The sequence below is a fragment of the Rhinatrema bivittatum genome, chromosome 3 (genome assembly GCF_901001135.1).
Source record: "Rhinatrema bivittatum chromosome 3, aRhiBiv1.1, whole genome shotgun sequence".
Taxonomy (NCBI): domain Eukaryota; kingdom Metazoa; phylum Chordata; class Amphibia; order Gymnophiona; family Rhinatrematidae; genus Rhinatrema; species Rhinatrema bivittatum.
The window spans coordinates 374706104-374719765 of record NC_042617.1 but is presented as its reverse complement, the minus strand read 5'-3'; the positions used below and the strand labels follow the sequence as shown (position 1 = coordinate 374719765).

The 13662-nt window shown below is 48.2% G+C and overlaps 1 protein-coding gene across 2 annotated transcripts in view; it reads left to right on the top strand.

The window, feature by feature from the left end:
• Positions 1-13662, top strand: part of BCKDHB (branched chain keto acid dehydrogenase E1 subunit beta) — a 624159-nt gene that overhangs the window by 175799 nt on the left and 434698 nt on the right. For both annotated transcript variants that reach the window (XM_029595551.1, XM_029595552.1), the window contains exon 8: positions 11416-11526. In XM_029595551.1, coding sequence (XP_029451411.1) covers positions 11416-11526 — 111 coding nt within the window. The remainder of the gene's footprint in view (positions 1-11415; positions 11527-13662) is intronic.

Genomic DNA, 13662 nt, shown 5'->3' with positions numbered 1-13662 from the left:
GGACACCGAAGATGGTTTTAGCACAGCCAAACAATTTTGGGAACAAATTCATGCTTGACAGCTAGTTGCTTTATGACTTTTCCTTTCATCTTTTTTTCTCTCAGCCAAAATCCTATAGAACAGTCTCACTGTTGCAGTATGCCAATTTGTAACAATGGCTAACAATTCTTTACTAAATTTTGGAGCATCACAGGAAGTTCAAATTGTGCATCTCCCTTCTATTATTAAGGGCAAATAATATGATAAATATAACACTAGAGTATGGGTGGCCCTGACTCATGTCAGAAGCACATTTCTAACTTACAAATGGCAAAATGCTGTGTGGTGCCCTTTTGGGTCATCCACTAGATAGCTGTAGGGCCCTGCATAGAATCTATATCTCTGTGAGCCTTCCATCCCCTTCAGCCCCTTCCAACCTGGAGGGCTGGCATTAGTTGCCTGTGTCTATTTAGTGAAGCCATTTTAATATTCAGTGTGGCCTATTGGGGAGCTGCGTGCCAGTGAGGCTGCTATGCTGGGCTCAGATTGTGCCAGTCATTTAGTTATTTATCGACATTTATAGTATGCCAAATCCATCAAAAATCCCAGTGGAGTACGTCAATAACAATTCTTTTCATGGAAGAGTATATAAAAATAATAAAGCTAAAAACAAAACAGAAAAATCCTAAACGTTGATCTGCTAAGACTGTATATAAAAATAGGCTTGTAACTGTTTCCTAAAACTAAAATAAAATGTCAAGGATCTAATAGGGTCATTCATAAAGCCGCATTAGGGCCTCGTGGCATGATAGATGGGGTGTAACGTGCAATTGCATGTTAGTGTTTAAATATGATGAGTATGCAAATAAGGGACTCCTATTGCATTTCATGGAAAAATAATGCGTAATAACACTGGATTTAACTTGGGAAATAACATCTTTTTGATTTGCAGTAGAGTAGAAAAAGTTTTTATCATACAATAGCAGCCGTTATTGCGGATCGTGGCTATTATTGCGAGCGATAAAATGAGGCCTTCTCTGACACACTGGTGGCCCAATAAATACAGCTTTTCTTACCTACCCTCTCTTCCAAAAGCTACAATTTTTGGGAGGATGTGGAAAACTGGCTGCTTCAGGCTGCTTAACAACAGCAACAACTACTACAACAGCAAAAGGGAGTTTCTAACATCTTCTAAGGAAGTACCCGCACCAGAGCCAGAGCTGCAAGCCCTGCCGGTGGAGCGCGCTGGCTCACGTCAGGGCTTGCCATGCAGGAGGGCACGCAGGCGGTACAGGGAGTGCATATTTCATCCATGCACCACATTGTTGGGGATGCCAGAGGAGCATGTGGTTATGAGGTATCGCCTGAGCTATCATGAAATTATATCTAGAACTCAGAGGGGATCTGGATCCAGTCACTGAAAGATCCTGTGCTATACCAGGCCTTGCCAGTCTATTGTGCACCCTGCATTTTATTTTATGGCATTCCAAACAGTCTATTTATTTATTTATTTAGAAGTTTTTTATATACCGATGAACGTTGGGAACATCTCATCGTTTCACATTAAACAAAAGTCAGCAAACAAGCGCTTTACAGTGAAACAATGAACATGTGACAATACAGATATAAAATTGAACGGTTTACAATTATAAGGTACAAAAATATAGTAAATGTAGGGCAAAATATATATAACTATTTACAAGGAAGCCGTGGAGGTCAGAGGAGGGAATAGGCGTCAAGATGGGGAGGTGTACTGATCGGAGTATGCTTGTTTAGTTTGGGTCATTGTGGTAATGTCTCAAACTTCTTTTTCCTGCTGTTTGGGCCAGGTCCTTACATGCCACATTAATCGTTACATAAGATTCCCCCTTGAAAGGCAGGACTCGCTGGACTTGATGAGAGGATTTTATGCCATTGCTATCTTTCCATATGTTCTGGGAGCTATTGACTGCTCTCACATAGCCATTATCCCACCCCATGGCAGGGAGGAGATCTACTGCAACAGAAGGCCACAGTTTCTTCACCATCTCAGGAGTATATGGGTTCAGGGGAAGCAATGGGAGTAGCCTTTTGGGTCAGTCCTATTCAGTGTGTCATGTCTAACAAATATTTATCTCTGGAGGACATACTAAAGAACAGCCAGGGACATGAACAATCATACTACAAGGTTTATGTCTTTCTTCAGTGAAGTGTGGCAGCTGTAATGTACAACTTCAGTGTTACAGGAGTGCTAGAACCAGGTAGAGATTGCTTGCTTGTGAGTGATATGTACACATTTTGTAAGCACTCCAGATGCATGTTTCCATTCATGAAGATCTGATACAGATATAGAGTACATATAGTGTTCCCGTAAAAGGCGACATGGACTAAGGGTTTGGAAAGTGTTTTTTATGCCTCACATTAAGCTAGAGCTTCATTTCTAGTGTCTTATAGCATGCTGTGGGTTAACAGTGAGATAACTAAGTCACGGGGTTGTGAATGATGTTCCCATTCTGTCTTTGGCACAGGAGATTCTGGCTATAGTTGCAGGATTTGGCTTCTCACACCTGTCTTCTAAACATGCCAGCAGAGATGAAATACAACAAGGTCTTAAATTCTACACACTGTGTTATAGAATGCACCTTCAGAGTTCTCAAAAGTAGATTTCACTGTTTGGACAAAATGGGGGTAGCTTTAATTTATGCTCCACCCAGAGTATCTGAGATAGTGCTGGTGTGCTGTGTATTTTCCTAGGACAAGCAGGATGGTTAGTCCTCACATGAGGGTGACATCATCAGATGGAGCCCGGCATGAAAAACTTCTGTCAACGTTTCTAGAAACTTTTGATTGGCACACTGAGCATGTCCAGCATGCCACTATACATGCGTCCACGTGGGGTTTCTCTTCAGTCTACTTTTCATCGTAGAGTTACTGTCTGGTTACTGTCTGTCTTTTTGCGGGAAACATTCCACAAAATGTGTGTTTTCACTTTTTCTACCTGCGCTGGGCCTCTCTCAGGTTCTCTGTTGTTTTTTTCCTCTATCGGTAAGTTTTTCTCTTTTTTTCCTCTCCTTCAGTATCCACCAGTCTGTGTCCTTGCAGTCTTCTGCGTGCCTCATGGTGGCCTCGGGCTTCTGTTGGTGCCCCCACTGCCCCCAAACTATCCTTAACAGATCCACATGAAGTGTGCATCATGTGCCTAGGGCCATTGCACGGTGTTCGGGGCTGTGAATTGTATGCTCAGATGACCCCTAAGGGCCGCCAGGCCCGGCTGTACAAGATGGAGAAAGTTTTTGGATCAGGGAAATCTGATCCACTCTGGCATCGATGCCATCAACGCCCAAGTACAGGGGGGAACTGTTTATCCTCGTCCCTTCGGTGTCCCTTCGTCCAAGGCCTTCGGGTGAGCAGGGTGCTGGAGATCAGCCCCTGTCAGTTTCTTCTGAGTCCCGGACCTCTGGATCGTCATCCTCGGCCTCTGCCCTGGGGAAAGACCAAGCTCAGCACCGTGGGAGATCTCGGAAGCACCGCCATTGGTTCCATCCTCGTGTAGTGCGGGGCTCGGGTTGGCCATGGCACTTGCTGCCTTGCCCCTGAAGCAGCCCCAGCGAGAGTAGGCTTTGTCCTCCCTTGCGTCCTGTGGCTTGAGGCCTTCCACATTGATTCTGGTGTCGGGCACAGACTCTTCTCGGTGTCCTGAGGAAGAGTCGGTGCCACCTCTCCCCTCTCAGCCTTCCCTTGCATCTGAGGCTTTTGAGGTGGAGCTTGAATGTTGGGTACGCCTGGCGGTGGAATGTGCTTTGCATGACAGGGAGCCGAGGCTCCCACCACCGGTGCCAGTGCCTCTCTCTGTTCTGGTGCCTGTGCCGATGCCAGGACCTTTGCAGATGTCAGTGCCCATGCCGATGCCGGTGGTGCCTGATTGGAACCATTATTGTATCAGCTCGATGCCTTCCTTGGTGTCCTCCTGACCCAGTTTTTGCTGGTGCCCCATGATTCCTCGGTGACCCGTAGGGCACTGAAGTGTAGGGCATCTGAGCCAATCCCCTTTGGGAACTCTGAGGATGAGGGCCCATCGGTGCCCTCTGTGCCATTGGGACCCTGTGTGCCCCGGCCCATGCTGCCTGGGCTGGCACCTGGGTCCTCAAGCCCCCCGTTGCCCATGGGTCCCATGATGCCTCAGCCCCGAGATGTGCCTAGCGCTCCCCAGCCTTCCTCCCCGGGTAGTCTTGGTGAGTCTGATGGCCCTTATGACTCTTGGGCAGATGATACCTCTGATTGCTCATTAGTGGATTCTGATGATCTTCCTTTGGATCCATCTCCTTTGGAGGACCGGTGTCAATCTCTGCTGGAAGACCTAACATTTGAGGAGTTAATCCACGCTATGGCGGAGGCCATACCCTTCCAACTTATGACGGAAGAGGATGCCCACCATAAAATGCTGGAGATCCTCCAGTTCATGGATGCCCTGAAGGAGGTAGTGGCAGTCCCTGTTCATGAGATCTTTCGCGAACTGCTTCTTAGGCTTTGGGAACACCCCCTCTCCGTTGCCGCGGTGAACCGGAAGGCTGATGGGGTGTATTTGGTGCAGCAGACCGCAGATTTTGAGAAGTGTTAGCTTCTCCACCAGTTGGTGGTGGTAGAGTCGGTGCCAAAAAAGGCGAAGAGGTCAAGACTCATGCCTCAGCTCCCCCTGGCAAAGAGCATAGGACGTGGAATGGTATGGGTAGGAGGGTGTTCCAGGGCTCCATGTTGGTAGCCCATATCGCCTCTTTCTTTTTGTACATGACCCAATATATCCGTAATCTCTGGAAGCAGGTCCAGGAATTTGCGGATGGCATAGCTTAGGAGCCTCAAGAGGCCCTTATGTCCATCATTCAGAAGGGCCTTGTGTGCAGGAAGCATGAAGTGCGGGCTACCTATAACGTCTTTGAAACAGCAGGCCTGGTTGTGGCTGCTGGTATTTCTGCAAGGCATCTTGCTTGGCTCTGTGCCTTGGACCTTCCTCCTGAGGTTCAGGAAAGACTGGCTGATTTACCTTGCATTGGAGATAACCTTTTCGGTAACAAGGTGAAGGATGCTGTCACACAGCTGAAGGATCACCACGAGACTCTTCAGTATCTGTTGGCTGGCACCTCTGCTTCCCTATCCTCCTCTTCCAAGAAATCCTCAAGACCGGGGCCAAGAAGGCCTTTCTACAGGCTGAGAAAGTACTATCCTCCTGCCCCTCGCTCTCGCCTGCAGCAGGCCAGTTCTAGAAGCAGATCCCAGCAGCACTAGGGCCCCAAGTCTCAGCTACTGCCCCAGGCTACAGGGTTTTGACTATCTGCAAGGGAGTACAAGCCAGGGGTTTTAGCCAAGATCAGAGAGCCCACTGGTCAGGGGCCATCTCCATTTTTTGTGGCCCGATGGCCATCCATGACTTCGGACCAATGGGTCCTGGCTATTATCCATTATGGGAACAGCCTGAACATCATAGAGATTCCACCGAATTCGCTGCCTTGTCCATTTTAGGGTCTCATCTCACATCCAGAGCTGCTCCTGGCGGAGCTCTCAGCCCTTTTAATGGCCAGGGCTGTGGAGCCCATTCCTCTGGACCAGCAGGGTTGGGGGTTTTACTCCCATTATTTCTTGTTTCCAAAAAGAGCAGGAGGCTTCCATCCCATCTTTTGAGCAGTTATTTTCCCTCGCCTTACTACCTTGTAAATATGTTATCTTCACCTATTTATTATGTTGTACCTATACCTTTATTACTGACTTATTTATGCAGTTCAACTCCTGTTATTTAGTCAACCTGCCTCATGTTGTTATGTTCCTCAGTTCTTTGTAAAGAATTTACGCTGTCTTTCATGTTATTTGTAAACCAATGTGATGTTCCCAACGAATGTCGGTCTAGAAAAACTTTAAATAAATAAATAAATAAATAAATCAATCAATCCTCGAACTGTGAGCCTTGAACAGATTTCTCAAAATAAAAAAGTTCAAGATGGTATTTCTGGGCACCCTGATTCCCTTCCTGAAAAAAGGGGACTGGATTTGCTCCCTCAACCTACAAGATACCTGTGCCCACATCTGAATCTTCCAAGGTCTGGTGTGAGCGGAAGGGTCTCAACCCTTTTTCCTGCCCTGTCCAGCAACTCCTGGATTACCTACTTGCATCTCTCGGAGGCTGGGCTGAAAACTAATTCCGTTCATGTACACCTTAGTGCCATAGGCACTTGACACCAGGAAGTGGATGCTTCATCGATCTCAGTGCAGCCCATGGTAGAACACTTCATGCATGGGTTGCTTCATCTGCGGCTTCCCCTGAGGCCCCCTGTGGTTTCTTGGAACCTCAATGTGGTGTTGGCCCAGCTGAGGAAACCACCGTTTGAACCACTATGCTCCTCTACTCTTACGTATTTGACCTGGAAGGTCATATTCTTGGTAGTGATCATGTCAGCATGCAGGGTCTGAATTGCATGCTTTAGTGACTTATCTGTTTTAAACAAGATTCTTCCATGTCAGGTGGTTCTGTGCATGCACCCTACGTTCCTGCCAAAGGTGGTAACAGATTTCCATCTTAACCAATCCATCGTTCTGCCTACCTTCTTCCCTAGGCCTCATTCTAACCAAGGGGAAAGGGCGCTGCACACACACTATTGTAAGAGGGCCTTAGCCTTCTACCTGCACTGTACGGCAGGCCACAGACAGTCCACCCAGCTCTTCGTCTCTTTTGACTCTAATAGGCTGGGAGTGGCTGTTGCTAAGAAGACTCTTTCCACCTGGCTAGCGGACTGCATTTCCTTCTGCTATGTGCAGGCGGGACTGCAACTGGGGGGGGGGGCATGTCACAGCTCATTCTGTTAGAGCCATGGCGATTTCGGTGGCTCACCTGCATGCGGTTGCAATGGGAGAGATCTGCAAGGCTGCGACATGGAGTTCTCTCCACACTTTCGCAGCTCATTATTGTCTGGAAAGGGATGGCCGCCGGGATAGCAGATTCAGCCAGTCTGTCCTCAGGAACCTCTTTCAGCTGTGAACCCAACTCTTCCTCCTAAGGCCCCTGGTTTGAGTTCACACTGTCCCCGCTGTTACCAGCAGCACCTCTGTTATTGTGCCCGTTGGCACCTGTTTGGTGTCTGTTGGTCCCATTATTTGTTGCTAGGGATTCACCCACATGTGAGGATTACCATCCTGCTTGACCTAGGAGAAAGCAAAGTTGCTTACCTATAACAGGTGTTCTCCTAGGAAAGCAGGATACTCAGGAAATCCACCTGCCACCCCGTGGAGTTGGATTCCTGTAATTTATTTTATTTTTTGTAATCTACTTACGAGACTGAAGAGAGACCCCGCGTGGATAGTGGCATGCTGGGCATGCTCAGTGTGCCCAGCACAGGCTGGGCTCCATCTGGTGATGTCACCCACATGTGAGGACTAACATCCTGCTGTCCTAGGAGAACACTGGTTACAGGAAAGCAACTTCGCTTTCCTTTATCTGGCTCTACGGTATGGCATACCCGGAAGGTGTCATTCCAGATCTACCTGAGGATCCTCCATGTCAAACTGTCAAAATAAACCTGTCAAATAAATAAATAAATGTCCCTGTGCAGAAGCCGGGGAGACCACACAAACTGGTAGCCAGCTTTGGCAAAGTGTTATAGAATGCTAATTTGCTTGTTAGTTGTCATCTACTCCTTTCCCTTCCATGGTTCGAGCTGGTCTCATCTCTATCTTTTACTCTCAGATCCTCTGTCTGGATCAACGTGTAACAGAAACCACTTAGGTTTAGTTAAGCAGAATCATGATAATGGAACAATAGGTGCAATAGACAGTAGTAGACAAAGTAGAGACTAAATAAACCTAACACCAAAGACATGTGACTGCCCTAATATATTCAAATTGATTGTCAGTCCAAAAGAGTCATGTCTCACTATAGTGTTCGTGTAGGACTGCCAACTCGGTGTACGTAGCTTACCATAGCTTGCAACGCTTTGCTTGCCTGGCTACGCCTTTGACCCTGTCCTAGCCCTTACATGTTGGCGAGTTAGTTGAATATGTATGATGGAACTCCAGCAGGACCTAGGACATGGCGCCAAGTGCTCTATGTCATAGAAATCACAGGTAGCTCAGCTGCTTAAAGGCACAGTTTGAAGCTATAAGTTGACTATAACAATCATCAGTCACGGACTCAACATGTTACAGCCAGATTCTCTAGCTGAAATCTGTGTACATCTGAATATATCCACATTTTATTTATTTGTTTAAAAGCTTTTGTATACCGCTTATACACATGCATTGTTACAAATGGCAACGTGACATATACAGTATTATGATCTTATTTTCTTGCAAAATAGTTACTGCAAAGAACCTAGAAAGTGGAAGTGGCAACCCATTAGCTACAGTACAGCTCTAATGTTAGAGCTGATGCCAGCAGAACTATGTGATGGCAAGTGAAGGCCCAGAGAGTCCATGTTGAAAGAGTGCACTCAAATGGTACGTCCTAAGGGCAATGGCAGCAAAATTCAAGTACAAAAGCAGCAGGACCGGCACCAGAGAGCATAGCATGGAGGCAGCAGGACCAGGACCAGGACCAGAGAGTGCAGCACGGAGGTAGTAGCCCTAGGAGATGAGACGAGACACCAGTATGGAGCCAGCAGCAGGATGAGATGAAAAGGGATACCAGCATAGAGCCAACAGTAGGATGAGATGAGAAAAGACACCAGTAGCACTGTGACTGGAGACTGCATCAAGAAGGCAGGTCTACGGGCAGAGGATAGAGGACAGCATTACAAGTAAGCATCAGGACTAGACCATCCCCAGCAAGCTGGCACAGGAACTCTATAGTCAGGATGGGCCCAGCAGTCTTCTTCCATCCAGCCAGCACAGGAACTCTGTACCGGCCTGGCTTGTTTGGACAAGTCATCTTTGAGTGACATTTTGGATCCTTTAAACTTGGGCCCTCATGGGCCTTTTCCTCTCCTATGCTTTTAGCTGGTTGGGGGTGACATATCTTTACTGAGCTTACCCCTTGCCCATCTCGAGAGCCAGCGACTCCTGGGAGGATGGGGATGGCACAGGTGTGCGCTCTGGCAATCTTTGAATTAGTTGGGTAATGGTGGATGTCAAGTTGTTGATGGAGGTATAGCTGGTGGTTATGCCCTGTGTAAGAGTTGCTGTCTGCACCTGCATGGCATTGCTGTGGCTGACCTGAACCCTCCTCAACTGCACCAGCTCTGTTCCATATATGGTGCAGGTAGATCCTATGCCTCCTCTTGATGTGGTTGAGTGTGTCATGGACAGTTTGCTCCGGTGCTGCTGGTGCTGTGGTTTGTTGTGGCCGAAGTGCTATCTGTGGATCCAAAACTGGCATGTCCAGGCTGGTAGGCTGATCTGGCTGGGTATATGATGCATCCCTCTGATGTCATGGCAAGCTGGAGGCATGTGGGGGACTGGCCGGCTTAGTCCCATTGCATCAAGCTGGAGAGATTTAGGCTGGCAGTAGATGGTGCTATTCTGGCGGTTGTTGCTGCTGCTCCTCCTCTTCCTCGCTCTACTGGATCTGAGAATCTAGTTGCAAGTTGAGAGCTGGGGCTACGCTGCTGGACCCTGAAGCTTCACGGCTGGGACTGGTGTGGGTTCCTGGGTGAGATCTGTAAAAACAAAGAAAAATACATAAGTATGATTGCTAAGAAGACATGTACTGTTTGGCATAAGATGTGCACTTTGTATCAGCAATGTGAGCATCTTATGCCAAAATGTGTGGACATCTGTAGCAGATGTGAACTTACTGGCCCTTGCTCGCATCATATCCAGGGCTTCGTCCATCCCCTCGAAGATGCCTGACCCCCGTGGCAGAGCTGCTGAATGAGGCGCTCTGCCACGGGGGTCAGGACTATCGGGCAAGGGCTCTTCCTCACGTCTGGCACTGGTATCTGTTGCAGCTCACCACCTTGTTTTTCAGCTGGGTCTTTACATCACAGTAGCGGTGACCAACTTGCTCTCTGGTCCTTTTTATTCCACTGTGCCGGGATATGGCCTGAGTGATGGTGCACCATATCTGTCCCTTGGCTGCCCTGGATGACTTCGCTGCACAGTTTCCAAACAGCAAGTTGTAATGTTCCAGGATCCCAGTGATGAGCATCTCTTTGTCTTCAATGCTGAACTTATATGCGCGAAGACGAGTCCGACCTGCTGCTTGGCTGCCAGATGCCACTTCCACTTCCGGAGAGGTGTCACTTTCCTCACTCTCGCTCCCACTCCTCCCTCCCCTCCCTTCTTCCCCCCTCTCATCCTTTCTTCCCCCCTCTCATCCTTTCTTCCCCCTCTCATCCTTTCTTCCCCCTCTCATCCTCTCTTCCCCCTCTCCTGCCTTCCTCTTTCCTATCCTGCACCTGCCTACCAACTCCCCCCCCGCCCTCTCTGTCTATCTCTACCTTGCCATCCTCCTCCTGCCATACTCGCCTACCTATCCCCTTCTCCCTCCCACCTCCTCCTATCTCTTCCCCCTCCTTATCTCTACTTCTGTCCCTACTCCTCCTCCTACCACTCCTGCCCTTTTCCTCTCTTCTCCTCTCCTTACTTCTCTCCTTTGCCTTAGAATACCCATCCTCTCCACCACTCTGCACCCCTCTATCCCTCCGCACTCCTCTACAACCCCTCCATTCTTGCACCATACCTCAACTCTCCTCACCACTCCTCCACCACCACACAAAGGCAATCTGGCAAATTTGACAAACACACAAAAACTTCCACACACAGGTAAAGACAAGAGACAAAGGTAAACAGATGATAACACTAAACAACAGGACAACTCACTCAAAAATCGCTATCAACCTGCACTAAACTGCAACCAAGAATTCATCTCCTCTCTCTCCCATGCCTGACATACCTTCAAAGAGGCAGCTGTAGGAAGCCGGTATATATAAATAAGGAAAATAACGCGTCAGACGTAAAATGACACTCGACACTGTAAAGTATTGTGAGTTGCAAAACTTACCTACGTGATGTGGTATGTCAGACATTTCCCTAACCACACCCTTTTAATATCAAGGACTTTAAGATGCCATATTTCTGCTTTATTTACAGCATTTTGATGAGTCCAGTGATGAAACAGCAAAGATAATTAAGCATATTTTGTTCAGTTGGTCTGGACCTCATCATTTTACCAAACGTGTAAGCTGGCAAAATATATTATAATAGCAGCATTGAGTTAAAACACAGCCAAAAAAGTCTGATGCATGGACATTCTCCTGAATACTCTCACCATACAGCATTTGTAGATTGCTTTCCAAGGTAGTTTTAGATTTTAAGTTTACTGCTTATTCAATGAATTTGAAAAATATGATCTACACAAAACCCACAGAACTTTTCATTTGCAAGGAATTTGATCATTTTTTCACCATCTGCTGCAAGACTCAGAGACTGCTTTCTTGAATATTGTCTACATGTATTATTTGTGGAATTTTTTGCTCACAGATTCATGTTATCAAAGAAGTGGCAACGATGGCTCAAGAAAAGCTTGGCGTGTCATGTGAGGTGATTGACCTGAGGACAATCCTGCCATGGGACTTGGAGACTGTTTGCAAGGTAGGACTGCTGTGTACTTCACATGAGAGAGAGAAAAAAACAAGGTGTTAAGAGGAAGCATGTTTTATAGAAATTGAAATGATTTTGCGTTGGCTAAATTGTAGTGACACGCTTTGAACATACGCCTGGGCAAGCAGGCCACCAAATTGTGATGAAAATGATGATATGATTTAGTGATAATATTAGACAGTTTCCCAACACTGGTGTGTTTGTGTATTTATTATTCTATATCAGTTTTCCACTTTTAGTTGAATATAGAGTGTTCATATATATATTGTCACGGCTCACCGTCCTTGGGGCCTCGGGTATCGCCCTTCCACCTTCCGTCCCAGCGAACGAGGCCTCGAGAGTTGGACGACTCACGCAAATCCCTGGGTCCGTGCTTCCGCTGGCCCTGGTTTGGCGGGGCTCCGAGGCTCCCTTCAAGCAGGGTTGGGGGTAGGTGAACCCCTTCCCCAATCCCCAAAGACAACACAGAGAGCTCGCTAGTTCCTTTCAAGCACTTTATAACATAACACAAACCTGTACATGAGGCTTCCTCCCATCCCCTTCCAGCCCTCCGGTTTTCTTACCAGCAGGCCTCTTAGGGAGTAACCATTTGTTTCTTATGCCCGGCGCTTATTACCAGATCTAACATAACAGGCCCCTCTAGAGCCCTCCTCCCTGGCCTTCCCTTTAGCCTCAGGAGTGTACTTCCCCTCCCCCAACTTACTCAGTATCCATATACGAACTGGAGGACTCTTCTCCCCCTGAACCTACCTCCATCTCTTCCTCCTCTGACTCCCAAGAGTTGGGCTTTTGTGGCCATTCCCACCAAGTGGGCACACCCTCTTCCTCCACTTCCATGAACTCATCAGTGTCTAGCTCATCATGGTCTATGTCTAACACCTGTTCACCTTCAGGCTCTCCTCCCAAGTCAGGTGGTGTTTCAGGAAACCTGGGATTCGTAGTTCTTCTCATCTTTCCCTGCGCCCCCTGCTGTCTGGGTTTGGTACTCGCGTTGCTTTTAAGGTGGCTTGGCAGCTCCTGCCTGCGGCCGGGCTGCACCACATCACACACCCCCCCCCCTTAAAAAAACCCTGGAACTCTTGGTGACAGGCGTTCCCACCCCCCCCCCCCAGGCGGGAAAGAAAGTCCGCATTGACGTGGTCCTTGCCCGCCCTATGGCGAACCTCAAAGCAATACGGCTGTAGCGCCAAGTACCATCTGGTTAGACGTGCGTTAGAGTCCCTCATGACATGGAGCCATTTCAAGGGGGCATGATCCGTAACAAGGATAAAGGGGCGGCCAGCCAAATAATACTTCAGAGAATCGATCGCCCACTTCACTGCCAAGCATTCCTTTTCAATAGTGGCGTATTTGCGCTCATGCTCATGCAACCGACGGCTAAGGTACAGTACTGGGTGTTCGTCCCCATATTCACTTTGGGAGAGAACGGCCCCTAATCCCGTCCCTGATGCGTCCGTCTGTAATACGAAGGGCAGAGCAAAATCCACGGCTTTCAATACCGGATCCCGGCATAGGGCTCCCTTAAGGTACTCGAACGCGGAGGCGGCGGGCTGTGCCCAGCCCAACTGATTCGGGGTTCCCTTCCTTAGCATGTCATTTAAGGGACATGCCCGGTCAGCGAACCGTGGAATAAAGCGTCTGTAATAGCCTACCAGACCTAGGAAGGCCCTCAACTGCTTCTGCGTCACCGGCCTAGGGTAGTCCCGAATACACTGGATCTTGTCTAGCAAGGGTTTGACCACCCCCTTCCCCACTACATGCCCCAAGTACTTGACCTCTCTTTGGTCCAGGCGACATTTCGCCGGGTTAACCGTCAAACCCGCTTCCCTTAATGACTGGAGCACCGCTTGGACTTTCACGAGGTGGGAGGCCCAATCAGTGGAGTGAATTATGACATCGTCCATGTATGCCGCAGCATAATCCAGGTGTGGGCGTAGCACTATATTCAAAAGGCGCTGACAGCTGGCAGCAGCGCCCTGCAACCCAAAAGGCATGTGCACGAAGTGATATAGGCCCACCGGGGTGGCGAATGCTGTTTTTTCCCGTGACTCCCGATCTAAAGGTATTTGCCAATACCCTTTTGTGAGGTCTAGGGTGGTTAAATAGTGAGCCGTCCCCAGCCTTTCC